Raw genomic sequence first — 18,821 nt, forward strand, 5'->3', positions numbered from 1 at the left:
ACCAAAAACAAAATAAAAGAAAAAGAAAAACTTAAGCACTAAAACCACAATCCCTGGATTCCAATCTTGGTTTAGTTGAGTGCTATATGTATGACTTTGGAAAGTCATACACTCTTATGGAAGAGCTAAAAGTCTGACCTAAAAGAAGAATTTGGGAAAGAGAAAAAGATAAAAGTCTTTCCCAAAACAAGAATTTGGGAGAGGAATGGAAGAGCAGTGTTTGGCATTTTGTAACATTTTTCAAAAGATGACTAAATTCAATTTTTTAAATGTTTTAAAGTAAGTTGTAAATTTGGTATATTAAGTTATAAACTTCTTAATCACATTTCCTGGTTTGCAAAACTAGTTACTTAATTTACTCAAAAGTATCTATGAAGAGAAAGCAATGTCATAATTCTAGGCATAAAGAATATAATAGTAATCAAGATACAAGTATGCCCTTTGGAAACACATTCTTTTTTTTTTTAATTTTTTTAATATAATTTTTATTTTGATCATAGTGTCTTACATATTGTTGACAATAACATTTTAGGTACATATTTACATAAAATCAGGGGGGATTCCCATCCCCAAATTGTCCTCCCTACCCCTCCGTTGTTGTCCTACCTCCCATTTCCTCTTCCCTCACCCCCAGGGCGGCTAGAATATGTGGTCCCCTCTGTATCCAACCCACTACTTAGTAGTCTTGCACCTGTTTGATCTTGATGCCTCCCTTATCTCCCCCTCTAACTGTAGGCAGGACTAGCTAGTTCAAGTTGCGTGGTTTTGCCTGAGAAGGAGAAGATAAATAAACTGGGGTAAGAGTCTAATACTCCCAAAATGGGTGGAATCCTTCTAGAGGCTCTCATCATCGATTTGGGAGATGAAGGAGAGAAAGAAGGTGAAACACTCCACCAGTACCAAAAAAAGTGTCAATTATCCAGTGAGGACTCCAGCTATATCGATAAGCACCACAAAAAAAAACAGCCGAAAAACAAAGCAAAACAGACAGACAAACAAACAAACAAAAAACAGAACAAAAACAAACAAACAAACAAACCAAAAACACGCCATGGTCTTGAAATAAGAAACATGGCATAGCACATAACGAGGGAAAAGAAAAGAATAGAAAAAAATAAGTATAATTGGGGACGACGATTTCAATAATCACACCCAAACAGAGAAATCGACCAAAATAGATAGGTAAATAAAAATAATAATAACAATAATAAATGAAGGTAAAAGATATATATGCATATATATATATACACACACATATATATACATATATATAAAATACCAAGTTTTTGTGCTTTTTGTATTTTTGTTTTTTCCCCTCCTGCCCTGGCACAGTAAATATTGGGGTCATTCGAAAAGGAATTCACATGGCCTAAGAAATATGGGGTTTCTCCGTCCTTGGAGTATACTGTCATGGGATCAGCTCCAGACTTTGCTCAGGATCATTTATTCTCCTGGTGGTGTTTTTTGGTGTGTGGAAGACTTCTGTTCTGTCCAGGGTGATACACTCAGAGCTCTGTGTTTAGAGGTCTCAGTATCTGCACAGATCCTGAGGTAGGACTTATGGTGAAGTCAGTCTTTGTGGTTCTAGAGGTTCTGTTACCTCAGTGTCGTTTTAGTCCATCTTCTGTGGTTGGTGACCTTGGTCTTTGCACTGAACCTAGGATGGCACCTAGGTTAGCGTCTTTCTTTGTGCTTCCAGAAGGCCCATTCTGTTGCAGTTGTCTCTGTCAGACCTTTGGTACTGGGGATCATGCTTATTGTGCAAGTCATAGTTCAAACCCTAAACTAGGGTGGAAACACATTCTATGAAGAAGACATCATAATAAAGAAGTAATTGAGTGCTTAGTATTTATATATACTATATATGTATATAATATGACATAGGCTTCCACCATTTTTGAAAGTGAAGTGTTTCTGTAAATCTTTTGCAAACTTAAAGAAATAAAGTGAAGAATAAATTCTTATTTATTTATATGAAAATATTTAAGTATCCACAGACATTCCAAACTCCTACCAAATCATGCCAAATTATATATCAAATATACCCATCTAGTGAAAAATGAGTATATATATATATCAAATATACCTATCTAGGAATGTGTGGTTATGTCCAGCCTATATAAAATAGATCCTGGCTTTGCCCTCCCAGGCTCTCTGTGTAAGAGCTATCTCTAGAAAAGCTGCTGCACAACAAATACTGAAGTTTCTTCTTTGTCATACAACAGAAATGCTGTTTAGATACTTTCAGCTAGAGTAAATAGGTACTGAGATAGGTATTTCCTGAAAGCAGTGTAACCTCACCTAAACTTTTAATAGCTGAAGGAAACCTGTAACAGGTAAAAGAAATAGATAGAGTAGGTAGAGAAGATTAGATATTCTTAGAAAAAGAAGTCTAAACTTTTATTTATGTGGCCAGGGAAGCTATCTATGAGATAGTGACATTTGAGCAGTATCCCTAAGAAAGTGTGTGAAAATTTTACATCAGCTTTTCTTAATCTATGTAGACCTATTCAAAATATCCCTGGTATATTCCAAGGGTGAACATCAGGAGTTGGAGGGCAGTCAATAAAACAGGAAAGGGGGGCAGAGCAATAGTACAGAGGGTACAATGTTGGCTTGCACACAGTTGACCTGAGTTTGATCCCTAGCATCCTATATGGTTCCCCAAGCACTGCCAGTAATGATTCCTGAACTCAGAGTAACCTGAGTGCCACCTGGTGTAGCACACAAACAAACAAACAAACAAACAAACAAACAAAAATGTAAAACCAAAACAAATAGGGGAGGGAGCATTGGAAGAAAATTTACTAGAGTCCAAGATCAGAAAAGTTGGAGAAACACTGACTTATTTGTTTTTACTCAATGGAGAGAAACAAGTGAAAGGCCTCTGAGGGTAGAGGAAACTCTGGTGATCAAGGAAAAGAGTAAAATCAATGAGCTCCAGAGCATGAGGAAAAGCACACTGATATTGAGATTAAAGAGGTGTGAAAGACAAATTATGTAGGGTTAGGTTGCCAGTGTAAAGAGTTTGATTTCATTCTAAGTAAATCAATTTGAATTGTAAACAAGGCAAGAAATAATTTCATTTATAATTCAATAAATAATGCTCAATAATTGTGGGGAAAATTGATAAATGTGAAGCAAGAAAGACACTGGGAGCTTAGTTAGGAATATTTGATGATATTCTGAGAGAAAGAGACAGTAGCTTGTTTAGGAAATAAAAAAAAGCCAGACTAAGGTTTAAGCTTCTAGCCTATGTTCTTCCTTAACATGTATCTTGCTGCTTGTTTGTTTCTTTGCTTGCCTGTTTAGACTCTGGAGAGTCTAAAATACAAACTTGAAATAGTCTTGAATACAAACTTCTCCCTTTTGCTCCCTTCACATCTCTCTAGTAAGTTTCAATAAATATGATTTTGTTTTACCAACGTAAATAAAGAAAAAGATAAAGAAAAAATAATAAAAAAGAAGAAAAAGGGAGAGAAAGAAAGAAAGAAGAAAGAACAAAAGAAAGTGGGAAGAGGGAAAGAAAGAAAGAGAATGAAAGAAAGAAATAAAGAAAGAAGAAAGAAAAAAGAAAAAGAAAATTGTTATAATTTAAATTTAAAAAAAGAAGCACAAATCAATTTTTTAAAGTCTTGTTATTGTTTTCTGTTGCTGCTTTTTTTTCTTTCTTTTGGGCTTTGTTTTGTTTCTATTTCAGGACCGTGGTTATTGAATGGCTGCTGTCTATATTGTTCTGGTGCTTTTCGAGTTTTTTGTTTGATATTTTTTATCTTTTATTTTATTTTATTTTATTTTTATACTGTTGTTATATTTTTCTTCCTTTTCCCTCTCTGCTCTTAAACTGATAGATATAGCCTATAGAAAGACTCCTCTCATTTTTTGCTGGTTTAATTTTTGCCCCATTTTATTTTATTATTATTTTTTTCTCTTTCCTTCAAACAGAACCACACAACTTGAATCATCTTGCTCTGCCTTACAAATGGAGAGGAAAATAATGGAGGGTACCAAGACCAAACAGTCACATGAACATTAAGTAGAAATTAAAAAAAAGGTTCAAACTTAAGCACCAAATCCAAAGCTAACAACAACAGAATCAATGCCCAAGTCACAACATACTAGACACAGAGAGGACCCCCTATACTAGCAGCCTGGGGGTTAAAAGAGGAGGATATGGGATGCATGCTGGGAACAAGGATAGAGGGAATGCCCCTGCTTCACTTTCACTATGTACCTAAAATATTACTGTGAAAGATTTGTAATCCACTTTGATTAAAAAACAAAAACAAAAAAACCCTCCTAGAGTTGGTAGGAAGGAAGGAAGGAAGGAAGGAAGGAAGGAAGGAAGGAAGGAAGGAAGGAAGGAAGGAAGGAAGGAAGGAAGGAAGGAAGGAAGGAAGGAAGGAAGGAAGGAGGGAGGGAAGGAGGGAAGGAAGGGAGGGAGAGAAAGTGGTAAGGAAGGGAGGATGAGGGAGGAAGAGGGAGGGTGGGTAGAAAGGAGGTTAGATGAGGGAATTCTTTTAAAGAAAAGACAATGAGATTGCTGATGATTTGAGGTATTAGAAAAAAGTGAATGGTCTGAATAACTGGGATTATGGTGATGTATTTACTGAGATGGTGAACACAGGGAGGAACCCAAACTTTGTGTTGAGAAATAAAGAGTTGAAATTCATTTTAATCATGTAAGCTTATTTGCCAGCTAGGCTATATGAGTTTGGGAAAGGCCTTCATTAGAGCTATAACTTTAAGTGAATACTCTGGGTGAACACTTTGTCAGAATAAAGACTATAATCTATCCCTGAGAATGGGTGTGATTACTTTAGAAATGATCTTATATAAAGGTTGAAATGAAAGCTTCATGCCTTCAATAGTTAGGATTCTGTTCATATGTATTTAAAATAGATTATTACAGATTAAATCAGTGGAAGAGGTCAGAATAAATACATTGCTTGTGATAAGAGTAGAAGGTTATGAGTCATTTAGTCTGAGCTCTCTTGACACCTTCCCACACTTTAGAAATGCCTATTGGAACCAAAGTTAATTGTAGGCACAAAAGAACACACATTGAAAATACACAGATTCTTTCCAACTATGATGGTTTGCTGTTCTCTTCCTGGATGCCAAGAACGGGTTCAGGCTGTTTCATCATTCTGTTACATGGATAACCAGATTTAGTGGTTCTTTTTATGGTATGTGTGTGATTCAATTAGAAAATGAGCAGAAAGTATGACAGAATATCAGAATAAATATAGATCACCTTTCCTGTATATTGAGACCTTTCTCAATAAATGAAATTAAATTTAAAAAAAGGTATTTGCTTATGGCAATTTCAAAAGGAATACACCAGGTTATACCTCTTGCAGTCTCTAATTTGCCTTGTGGAAAATATGTGATGAAACATTGGTATTTTTTTAAAATAAATGAAAGTTTAGAGAGTCGGTTTAGTAGATATCATGCGGGTCTATTCATAATATGAGATCTTCAGACGGTCTATGCTCGAGGAACAAATAGCAAGTTGAAAGTTAACTCCCATTTGGACATTCTTAGCCTGGAGTTTATAGACAGGCTTCCAGGAACCCTGGATTCCCCAGTCATATATGTATTTTTGTGTGTTTGCATATATATTTTTTCTGAAGAATTTTCAAGAGTTCGTTATTTTTCCAAGGAGTTATGATTATTGGATAAAAAGAGTTCTATGATTACCAAAAAGGGTATTAAAAGAATTAAAATTTCTTATAAGAAGCAACACAACTCACAAATTTCCAGTCATGTACTATTTTAATCAGAGCAGTGTAGTACTTGCTAATGTCCTCATGCAGGTCACATAAAGAAGCCATTTCTAGGAAATTGTTAAAATGACAAACTGGGGCCAGAGAGATAGCACAGTGGTAGGGTGTTTGCCTTGCATGTGGCTGATCTAGGGAGGGACCTGGTTCCATTCCCAGCATCCCATATGGTGCCCCAGCCTGCCAGGGGAGATTTCTGAGTACAGATCCAGGAGTAACTCCCTGAGTACTACTGGGTGTGGCTCAAAAACCAACCAACCAATCAATAAATAAAAAAAATTAAAAATAAAATAAAATAAAATGACAATTTGACTAGAATAGAGCCAAAAGAGGTACTGGATATTTTTATTTTCATAAGGTTCATATATATGTAACACTCAACTGTACCAATCTATCAGTAACTTTTATGCTGTAGGAATAGGTAAAAAGCACATTATTTGGCATCTTTATCTGGTAGGAGGAAATTTAATTTTCAACTAATTTTTATTTTATTACCCTATATTAGGACTCTGTGGACACTGAAATCCAACATACACATGCTGATTTCCTGTAATGGATGAGCTAGAATCTAATGTGAGGTATGTTATATTTCTTTATATGTTATATTGTAAATTATGGTCATTTGTAATATAGAACTTCTGAAAATTTGTTATAGTTATAAAACTTGTTGATGTGGTTTTTCTTCTGTGTTTTATATATATTAAATACTTAGTGTGATACTGGTTTGCTATTTTTTTTATTTCTTCTTAAATCATGAATATAGTTTGACTGTAAATGTATCTCGATACCTATACAGAAAGTGTACATTATCGGAGATGATATTCAATGCAAATAGAAAGAAGAAATGTATATTGCCTCCTAAAACAGATCTGTTTAAGTACAGCAAAAATAACTTTATTGCAGTAAAAATAACTTGCAATCTATGTATTAGGTTTATTTGGTTGCATTAGGGGTAGTTACAGAATGCTAAGTGATATTTATTTTTCTATAACTTTCTACAGACAGCTCTTGAGGATCAAACGGTAGTTAGCTCATAGGAAAGGCTTTACTTTCTTTAAAGGTATATTGCATTTTACATGGCCTAATTAGGTCACATGAAGGAAAAAGTAATAAGGTTCAGTTATGAAGTGACATTTGAGTCTAAAATCTACCATTAGGTATCAAAAGCAATTGTGTTGATCCCTAACGTTTCTAGATTTTTAACTTTTTTTTTTTTTTTTTTTGGTTTTTGGATCACACCCGGCAGTGCTCAGGGGTTACTCCTGGCTCCATGCTCAGAAATTGCTCCTGGCAGGCACGGGGGACCTTATGGGATTCAAACCAATGACCTCCTGCATGAAAGGCAAACTCCTTACCTCCATGCTATCTCTCCAGCCCCAGATTTTTAACTTTTATATTCTATCAGCATGGTACAACTCAATTAAATTAACATGAGAAATTTCACTAAGTGCTATCTAATCCTGTAAGATACAGGACATCTCTTCTTATCAATCTTACCATAAATATAAAGGAAAGAACTTAAGAATCACAAATCCTGTATGCCTGAAGAGTACCAGCTACAAAAGACTGGAAGAGAAACTAGACACATCCTAGTCACAATGACAAATCCCACAGATAGAGATAGAATACTGAAAGCAGCAAGATCAAAAAAGAAAAATTACATATGAAGGAGCATCCTTAAGATTTACAGCAAATCTGCCACAAGAAACCCTCAAGGCCAGAAGGCAGTGATGGGATATAGTCACAAAACTCAACGAAGTGAATGCTTCACTTGTAATACTTCACCTAGCCAGACTCACATTCAAGTTTGAGGGAAGCAGACAAGCTTCACAGATAAAGAACAATTCAGAAACTTTACAGACTCAAAACCAGCCTTAAAATTCAGTAACTAACTGAAACCTAATCACAATCATATATGTAATCAAGATGTTTAAATAAAGGGAAAAAAAAGAAATTGGTTAATGGGGCCAGAGAGATAGCATGGAGAAAAAAAAATTCAGTAACTAGGGGAAAACTCCTAGCAATAGAAGATAGAAGAAAAGATAAAATAAAAATCTAAATGCACACTTTATATATCCAAACACTAGTAGACAAAAATAAATACCAATCAAAGCACAAATCAATGCAATAGAAACCAAGAAAACAATACAAAGAGTCAATGAAACTAGGAGTTGGTTTTCTTAAAGAATAACAAACCCTTGAAAAGGCTTAGAGAGGTGATAAAAAGAGAAGGCACTCAAATAAATTGGTTTAGAAAAGAAAGGAAAAAGTTACAATGGAACTCACAGAAATCTAAGACATCATGACAGCTTACTGTGAACAGCTTTACTCATTTAAACCAGAGAATCTAGAAAAAAATGATAGATTTCTAGAAACATATAATTTCCCAACACTGAATGAGGAGGAAGGAGAAAGCCAAAAAATGCCAATTGCAAGCAAGGAAATTGAAACAGTAATAAGGAACTTCCCCAAGAATAAAAGTCCGGGCCCGGAGAGATAGCACAGCGGCATTTGCCTTGCAAGCAGCCGTCCAGGACCAAAGGTGGTTGGTTCAAATCCCGGTGTCCCATATGGTCCCCCGTGCCTGCCAGGAGCTATTTCTGAGCAGACAGCCAGGAGTAACCCCTGAGCACCGCCGGGTGTGGCCCAAAAACCAAAAACCAAAAAAAAAAAAAAAAAAAAAAGGAATAAAAGCCCAAGACCAGATGGTTTTATTGGTGAGTTCAAACTTCTAGAAAAGAATTATTGCCACTGATGAATCCTTAAACTTAACCCAAAACCAGCAAAGATACTACTAAAAGAGAAAATTACACACCAATCTCCTTGATGAGCACTGGTGAAAAAATCCTCCACAGACTCTTAGCAAACTGAATCCAACAGCACTTCAAAAAATCATACATCATGTTCAAATGGGTTTCATCTTATCAATATATGCAAATCAATTAACAACATATAATAAATCAGTAAAAGGAAAGTTAAAATCATATGATTTAGAATGCCACTTATTTTGGGGATATAAAAAAAACAAGAGATAGTATGGTAATAAAATCCAGAGACTATAGAAATAAGAGTCAGGAGGTCTAGCTCAGGATAGAAGCTTGCCACAAAGAGCAGGAGTGCAGTTAGATTAGAGAAGGATCTACTAGAACCATGATAGTTGGAACTGGACAAGACTTGGTGCTGAAAGGGAAGAATGTGGCATCAAATCACCCCTCCATTAATAATAGTGAGAACTACAGTATCAAAAATAAGAGAGAGGGGGCTGGAGTGATAGCAGAGCAGTAGGGCATTTGCCTTGCACACAACTGACCTGTAACAGACCCAGGTTCAATTTCTAGCATCTCATATGGTCCCCCGAGCCTGCCAGGAGTGATTTTTGAATGCCGAGCCAGGATTAACCCGAGCATTGTCTGGTATTGCCCCAAAACTAACAAAAGGCAGGAGAGAATGAGAGAGAATGGGCTGCACTGGTGAAAGATGGTGTACATTGCATGATTGAAACCCAATAATGAACCATGGTGCATAAATAAAGTAATTAAAAATTAAAAACCCTGAAAAATTATATAATTGTGTCAATCAATGGCGAGAAAGCTTTGGACAAGATCCAAAATCTATTCATGATTAAAACCCTCAGCAAAATAGAAGTGGGAGAAACATTCCTCAAGTTAGTAATAGCTATCTAATAAAAAGCCCATACTCAATATTATTTTAATGGTGAAAAATTGAAAGCATTGAGGACAGGCACAAGTCAAGGATGTCCATTGTGTTTGCATAAAATAGGTTCCATTCTTTTATACAAATACTGAATCAGAGAAGTATATCAAAGAATTCAAGTCTGTCCCATTTTAAATAGTGCAAAACAAAGAACTGTGAGTGCAGTTATGGTACAGAAAGCTCTACTATGACAATGTAGTTGGAACTAATCACTCAGGACTCAAATTAGGTACTTAAAGGGGATAAAGTGACATATGTGGTACCTATATAAGTCTTCATTAACAATAATGCAAACCACAGTGACAAAAAGAAAAAAGAAAGAGAAGCAAGGCTGAACTCTGCTGGAACTCAGATGCCAGCACGTATCTCTGACTGTCCCTTGTGCTGTGCTGCATTCTTGGCCTGAATTCATCCTGTGTGTGGCTTCATCTGTGCATGGCTAGCCTTCCCTGGAGCCTTCACTGGAGGTGAGTTGATACACCTGGAAAGGGAGAAGCCCCTGAACTCTTCTGGAACTCAGATGCCAGCACCTATCTCTAACTGTCTCCTGTGCTGTGCTGCATTCTGGGCCTGATTTCATCCTGTGTGTGGCTTCATCTACGCATAGCTAACCTTCCCTGGAGGTGAGTTGATATGCCCAGAGAGAGAGGAGCCAGAGGATTTAGCCAATAAATACAACCCACAATACAAGTGTGACAATGGGGAAAAATGCAGACCAGAGCCAGACATAGAGAATGAAGACGGCAACTCAGATGAACAGAACATGGCCAACCAACTAGTCAGTCCCTCAGATAAGGAGTTTAGAGTCGAAATATGGAAGATGTTCAAAGAACTCAAAGAAAGTATAGAAGAAAACTCTAATAAGAACCAAGAGAATATGAAGATAGAAATAAGAAAACTCCAAACTGAAATTTCAGGTCAAATAACAGGTCTGAAAAACTCAGTAGATGAATTGAAGAAAAACATGGATGAGCTTTCCCAGGAGTAACAGCAGCTGAGGATAAAATTAGTAAACTGGAAGATGAAATGAATAACAACTCCATGCAGCAGAAGAGATTGGAAAAAAGCCTTAAAGCAAATGATCAAACAATGGAAAAATTACTCAAAGAATGGGAACAGATGAAAATATAAGTCTATGATAAGCTCAACAGAAACAACTTAAGAATCATTGGAGTCCCAGAGACCCAGGAAGAATATCTCCAGAAAGAATCAACGGTCAAGAACATCATTAAAAAGAAACTACCAGAGCTAAAGAATATATGCGAACAAATCCTGCATGCCCGAAGAGTACCAACTAAAAGAGACCCAAGAAAAAACACCCCAAGACACATCCTAGTCACAATGACGAACCCCACAGATAGAGACAGAATTCTGAAAGCAGCAAGATCGAAAAGAGAAATTACATTCAAGGGAACATCCTTGAGGTTTACTGCAGACCTGTCACCTGAAACACTCAAAGTCAGAAAGCAGTGGTGGGACATAGTGATAAAACTCAATGAAATAAATGCTTTGCCTAGAATACTGCACCCAGCAAAACTCACTTTTAGGTTTAAAGGAACAATACATGGTTTCACAGAAAAACAACAGATCAGAAACTTACAGACTCAAAACCAGTCTTAAAAGAAAAACTGAACGGCCTACTTTAAGACAAGAGTGACCAACAGACACACCAAACTTTGATATAAAGATGGCACTAAATCCCAGGACAATTCTTTCTCTCAATACAATGGACTAAATGCACCAGTTAAGAGACACAGAGTGGCTAAATGGATAAAAAAAACTCAACCCAACCTTCTGCTGCCTACAAGAAACACACTGAATAGTCAGAACAAGCATAGACTCAAAATAAAAGGCTGGAGGAAAATCATCCAAGCAAACAGCACCCATATAAAGCTGGAGTGGCCATACTAATATTAGAAGATGCAAACTTTATACTCAGGAAAGTTGTAAGGGACAAAGATGGAGGAAGAAATCACTCTCCTAAACATATATGCACTGAAAGAGGGGCCAGCAAAATATTTAATACAATTGTTGATGAAACTGAAAAATAATATCAATAACAACACAATAAATGTGGGACACCTCAACATGGCATTGTCAACACTTTATAGGTCAACCAGACCGAAACCCAACAAAAATATACTAGACCTGAAAAGAGAAATGGAAGAAAGAGGCCTAGTAGATATATAGGACACTCCACCCCCAGAAACCTGAATATACATTCTTCTCTAATGTACATGGGACATTCTTCAGGATAGGCTACATGCTAGCACATAAAACATGCCTTCATAATATCAAGAGGATAGAAATTTTGCAGGCTAACTTCGCTGACCACAAGGCCCTGAAATTAAATGTGAACTACAAAGGGACACAGAAGAAAAACTTTAATACGTGAAAGTTAAACAGCCTAATACTGAATAACCAGTGGGTCCGAGATAAAATGAAAGAGGAAATCAAAACCTTCCTAGAAACAAATGACACTGGAGACACAAACTGTCAGAACCTGTGGGACGCAGCAAAAGCGGTACCGAGAGGAAAATTGATAGCTTTGCAAGCACACATCAGGAAAGAAGAAGGGGCATACATAAACAGCTTAATGACGCAGCTCATAGAATTAGAAAGTGCTCAACAAAAGGAACCAAAAATAGGGAGACAGAAGGAAATAACAAAGCTGAGAGCAGAAATCAATAAAGTGGAAACCCAAAAAACAACCCGAAAGATCAACAAAAGCAGAAGTTGGTTCTTTGAAAACATAAACAAGATTGATAGACCACTGGCAAAACTAACAAAGAAAGAGAGAGAGAGAAACTTGATAACATGTATTAGGAATGAAAAAGGAGAGATCACTACTGAGATGGCAGAGATTCAAAGGGTAATCAGAAACTACTTTGAGAAACTCTGTGCCACTAAAAATGAGAACCTGGAAGAAATGGATAAATTTTGGACTCATAATCTTCCACGGTTGAATGAAGAGGATGTAGCATATCTAAACACCCCCATCACTATTGAGGAAATTAAGACAGTAATCAAATGTCTGCCCAAAAACAAAAGCCCAGATGGATTCACTAATGAATTCTTTCAAACCTTTCAAGAGGAACTACTACCAATCCTGGCAAGACTCTTTCATGAAATCAAAGAAACGGGAACACTTCCAAATAGCTTTTATAAAGCCAACATCACCTTGATACCTAAACCAGACAGAGATGCTACCAAAAAAGAAAATTACAGACCAATAATCACTGATGAACACAGATGCAAAGATCCTCAGCAAAATCCTGGCAAATAGGATTTAATGCCTCATTAAGAAGATCATCCACTAAGATCAAATAGGTTTTATCCCAGGAATGAAAGGCTGGTTTATCATCGTAAATCTATCAACATAATACACAACATCAACAACAAGAAAAGTAGAAATCACATGATCATATCAATAGACTCAGAGAAAGCATTTGATAAGGTCCAACACCCATTCTTGATCAAAACTCTCAGCAAGATGGGAATGAAAGGAACCTTTTTCAATATAGTTAAGGCCATCTACCACAAGCTAGAGGCAAATATTGTCCTCAATGGAGAAAAACTAAAAGCCTTCCCTCTAAATTCTGGCACAAGACAAGGCTGTCTTCTCTCACCATTCCTATTTAACATAGCACTGGAAGTCTTTGCTATAGCAATTAGGCAAGAAAAAGATATCAAGGGAATCCAGATAGGAAAGGAAGAAGTCAAGCTCTCGCTGTTTGCAGATGACATGATACTCTACTTAGAAAACCCTAAAGACTACCAAAATGCTTCTAGAAATAGTAAACTCATATAGCAATGTGGCAGGTTACAAAATGAACACACAAAAATAGATGGCCTTTCTATACACCAATAGTAATAAGGAAGAAATGGACATTAAGAAAACAATCCCATTCACAATAGTGCCACACAAACTCAAATATCTTGGAATCAACTTGACTAAAAATGTGAAGGACCTATACAAAAAAAAAAACTATAAGACTCTGCTCCAAGAAATAAGAGAGGCCACGCGGAAATGGAAACGCATACCCTGCTCATGGATTGGCAGGATTAACATCATCAAAATGACAATACTTCCCAAAGCATTGTACAGATTTAATGCGATCCCTCTAAAGATACCCATGACATTCTTCAAAGAAGTGGATTAGGTACTTTTGAAATTCATTTGGAATAATAAACACCCTAGAATAGCTAAAGCAATCTTTGGGAAAAAGAATATGGGAGGAATTACTTTCCCTAACTTTAAACTTTACTACAAAGCATAGTTATCAAATCAACATGGTATTGGAAAAAAGACAGGACCTTAGATCATTGGAATAGGCTTGAATACTCAGAGAATGTTCTCCAGACACACAATCACCTAATTTTTGATAAAGGAGCAAGAAATCCTAAATGGAGCAGGGAAAGCCTCTTCAACAAGTGGTGTTGGCACAACTGGCTAGCCACTTGCAAATAATTGAACTTAGACCCCCAGTTAACATCATGTACGAAGGTAAAATCCAAATGGATTAAAGATCTTGATATCAGACCCGAAACTATAAGATATATAGAACAAAACGTAGGCAAAACACTCCAGGACATTGAGACTACAGGCATCTTCAAGGAGGAAACTGCACTCTCCAAGCAAGTGAAAGCAGAAATTAACAGATGGGAATATATTAAGCTGAGAAGCTTCTGCACCTCAAAGGAAATAGCGCCCAGGATTCAAGCGCACCTCACTGAGTGGGAGAAGCTATTTACTCAATACCCATGAGATAAGGGGCTAATCTCCAAAATACATAAGGAACTGACAGAACTTTACAAGAAAAAGACATCTAATCCCATCATAAAATGGGGAGAAGAAATGGACAGACACTTTGACAAAGAAGAAATACAAATGACCAAAAGGCACATGAAAAAAATGCTCCACATCACTAATCATCAGGGAGATGCAAATCAAAACAACTATGAGGTACCACCTCACACCACAGAGATTGGCACACATCACAAAGAATGAGAACCAGCAGTGTTTGCGAGGATGTGGAGAGAAAGGGACTCTTATCTACTGCTGGTGGGAATGCCATCTAGTTCAACTTTTATGGAAAGCAATATGGAGATTCCTCCAAAAACTGGAAATTGAGCTCCCATACGATCCAGCTATACCACTCCTAGGAATATACCCTAGGAACACAAAAATAAAATACAAAAATTTCTTCCTTACACCTTTATTCATTGCAGCACTATTTACCATAGCAAGACTCTGGAAACAGCCAAGATGTCCTTCAACAGACGAATGGCTAAAGAAACAGTGGTACATATACACAATGGAATATTATGCAGCTGTCAGGAGAGATGAAGTCATGAAATTTTCCTATACATGGATGTACATGGAATCTATTATGCTGAGTGAAATAAGTCAGAGAGAGAGAGAAAGATGCTGAATAGTCTCACTCATTTATGGGCTTTAAGAAAAATGAAAGACATTCTGCCAATAATAATTTTCAGACACAAAAGAGAGAAGGGCTGGAATTTACAGCTCACCTCATGAAGCTCACCACAAACAGATGAGTTTAGTTAGAGAAATAACTACATTGTGAACTATCCTAACAATTAGAATGTATGAGGGAAATAGAAAGCCTGTCTAGAGTACAGGTGTGGATAGGGTGGGGAGGAGGAAGATTTGGGACATTGGAGATGAGAATATTGCATTGGTGATGGGTGGTGTTCTTTACATTGCTGAAACCTAAACACAATCATGTATGTAATCAAGCTGTTTAAATAAAATATATATTTAAAAAAAGAAAGAGTAGCAAAGTGCTTTTCCAGGAGGCAAAGGATGGGGAGAGAGTAGAAATCCGAGACATTAGTGGTGGGAATTGTGCTCTAGGGCAGGTTTTACACTATTATTATGTATTGACTTTGTAGTTGGCCATTCTGCTATATACATTTGTTGTTCCAGGAAACTTTTTTGTGGACTCTTTAAAGTCTTCAATGTATGCCATCTGCAAATAGAGCTAGTTTGAATTCCTCTTTTCCAATTTGGTCTCTTTAATTTTTTTCTCTTGCCTGATTGCAGTTGGTTGGACTTCTATTACTATGTTGAATAACAGTTGAGACAATAGAGGTTTTTGAGTATATACAAAGTATTCACAAAAATTAATCACCCAAAATCTAAAAATCCACCAAAAAATGGGGAGAGGAAATGGACAGACACCACTCTGAGAATGTCCAACAGATGATCAACAGGCAGATGAAAAAATGCTCATCTATCTCTTATCATTAATTAAATCCAGATCAAGTTGACAATGCGATATCATCTTATACCATGAGGATGACACATATCAAAAATACTGAGAACAGTCTATGTTGATGGGATGTGGTAAAGGAACTTTCCTCCACTGTTGCTAGGGATTTTTTTTCTGGTTCAATCTTTATGAAAAACAGTATGGAATGTTCTCAGAAAACGCAGAATCAAACTGCCATTATGAACTAGCAGTTTCACTTTTGGCTATCTATCCCCAGGAGAGAAGAACATTCATTCAAAAGAATGTATACACATCATTATTTGTTGCAATAGTAATAGTACAATAACTAGAAGTTGTAATTAATCTAGTTATCCAACAACAGGTGAATGTTTTATAAATATGTGATACATATGTATTCATATACAGTAAAATACTACATAGCTCTAAGGAATTATGCAATTATGAAATTTGCTGCAATATGGATAGAACTGGAAGATATCATGGTAAGTTAGCCAGAAGAAGGATATGACTGATGCCCAACTATAATCATGTTTATAATCATGGTTCATAGAGATATTATAAAAAAATAAAAACACTAGAAAAGAAGGGTAAATACAGGATGAGATGTGGTATTTAGAATATCTGCATGAGGGAATGGAGTGGTTTAAATGAGGATTGTTCGAATACTCTAATATAGTGTTGGCCCCATAGTATATTGAGAAGAAAAAAATCAAATAAAGGAGGAAAATAACAAATGTGAAATAACAGGGTACAGGTGTCAAGCGGGTTCAGGTACATTAGGGGTGTTAAGGACAAAAGTAAATATCCAAACCATAGCGTCAACAACACTGAAAACAGAAGACCCAAATTTTAACAACCAAATTAAAAAGATGTTTGTTATTAAGGCACACTTTTGGGTGTGGGGTGGAAGGAAGGGTGGGAAAGTGAGAGGGGAGAAGGTATGATAGACTCTGGGAACACTGATGGAAGGAAGTTGACATTGATGGTGGTATGTATATTTAAAACATTGTCTATCTAAAACTCAACTACCAATAAAATTATAAATCACAACTCTGTAAATAAAAAAATAAAATAAGGGCTCGGAGAGATAGCACAGCGGTGTGTGCCTTGCAAGCAGCCGATTCAGGACCAAAGGTGGTTGGTTCAAATCCTGGTGTCCCATGTGGTCCCCCATGCCTGCCAGGAGCTATTTCTGAGCAGACAGCCAGGAGTAACCCTGAGCACCGCTGGGTGTGGCCCAAAAACCAAACAAAAAAAAAAGTAAATTTATTTAAATTTGGAAAGTAAGTTTATTTAATTGGAGGGATAGGGGGCCAGGGTGGTTAAAATGGTAAGTAGGGCTCAAGTATTTGGTAAACTATGGAAACTAGATTTTTTGGGGGTAGTGCTACAAACACATAATTACAATGCTATATAACGGTGTCTTATATGCTTATATATACATATATGTGTGCATACATATTCATACTACTGCTGCACTATGTTTATTTAAAATTAAGCTAACGTCAAGAAAATGTTATTTTAGGATGAATGTGCAAAACACTATAGTGCAAAAACACTATAACTATGACTAGGGGAAGCAAACAATTCTTATGGGGTAAGAAAAACATAGGTCTTCATTCATCCCCTATAAAATGAAAACTGAAGAACTCATGATCCTGGCATGGAGAGGAATTTTATTTGCTTGTTCAGAAGACAGAATGATGAGTGAACAGTTTAGTGAAAAGATTGGAAAAGAAAAACTCAGATAATGAGAGCTTAAAATTTATACTTACCTGGCAGGAGAGATACTTTTTTTTTTTTTTTTGGTTTTTGGTTTTTGGGCCACACCCGGCTTTGCTCAGGGGTCACTCCTGGCTGTCTGCTCAGAAATAGCTCCTGGCAGGCACGGGGGACCATATGGGACACCGGGATTCGAACCAACCACCTTAGGTCCTGGATTGGCTGCTTGCAAGGCAAACACCGCTGTGCTATCTCTCCGGGCCCAGGAGAGATACTTCTGCCAGGTGATGAAGGTGATTTCCCCAAATTTGGGGAATCCAACTGCATAATTTGTGATAGTGGGGAACTGAGTCCACATTCTTCCCTTAGAAAAAAAATTATGAAGCTTTGGGGGCCTGGCTGTATGAGGGACCTTGTAACAAGAGAGTTTGCATCTTTGTTTTAAATATCTACCCTTGTGTGTGTATGTGTTTGTGTGTGTTTGGAGTTGGGGCTATAATTGGTGGTGCTCAGGGTTCACTCCTGTCTCTGTATATGGTGCCTAGGACCACATACAGTGCCAGGAATTCATCTCTGGTCAGCTGCATCCAAGACAAGGGCCTTAATTACTAGCTCTCTAGTGCCCTGCTTTAAAATCTGTTATGTGTAAGCTGACCTGTCCCAGTACTCAGTTATTCACATAAACTTCACTGCTTAACTAGGAATTGAGTGCTGAACTGAGAGGTTACTAAGCACTATAAACCTAATAAATTTACAATATTTTAAGTTTTAAAATAATCTTCTAAGGTTTGTGATCATTATTTTCTCTATTTTATGATATATGATAACTAAGATCAAAGAATGAAGCCCTTATTATCATATAACTACATTATTTCTCACTGTGCTATGAAAGACAGAAGAAAAGGGAGAGGGGGAAATGGAGAGAGAGAGAGAACAAGAGGAAGAGGGAGAGTGGGAAAAGAAAAAAGAAGGGAAATTAAAAGGAATAGGAAGGAAAGGATTGAGAGGAATGTAGAGGGGGCGAGGGAGAGGAGAAAGTGAGAGAGAAATGGATACGGGGAGAAAGGAAAATAGGATGGGGAGAGAAATGTAGAGAGGATGAGGGAGAAAGGAGAGAGAAGAAAGGAGAGAGAGATTAAAAGGTAGTGAGTAAGTGAGAGAGAGAAGTGAGTGAGAGAGAGAGAGAGAGAGAGAGAGAGAGAGAGAGAGAGAGAGAGAGAGAGTAAGGTAACTAACATTCCTGTCAGGATGATTGGTAAAAGTTGGAGATTTCTGCAGTCCATAGAATTTCTGCAGTCAATTTTTATGAGGTAACAATGGACACAGTAGCATAATAAAA

General features: G+C 36.9%; 1 protein-coding gene across 1 annotated transcript in view; it reads left to right on the top strand.

Annotated features, from left to right (window-relative positions):
• Positions 1–18,821, top strand: part of HTR4 (5-hydroxytryptamine receptor 4) — a 210,657-nt gene that overhangs the window by 29,418 nt on the left and 162,418 nt on the right. The window contains 1 exon segment of the mRNA XM_049785257.1: positions 6,292–6,364. Within this exon segment, the coding sequence (XP_049641214.1) occupies positions 6,339–6,364 (26 nt within the window). The 5' untranslated portion in view covers positions 6,292–6,338.

This window comes from Suncus etruscus, chromosome 12 (assembly GCF_024139225.1).
Source record: "Suncus etruscus isolate mSunEtr1 chromosome 12, mSunEtr1.pri.cur, whole genome shotgun sequence".
Lineage (NCBI taxonomy): Eukaryota > Metazoa > Chordata > Mammalia > Eulipotyphla > Soricidae > Suncus > Suncus etruscus.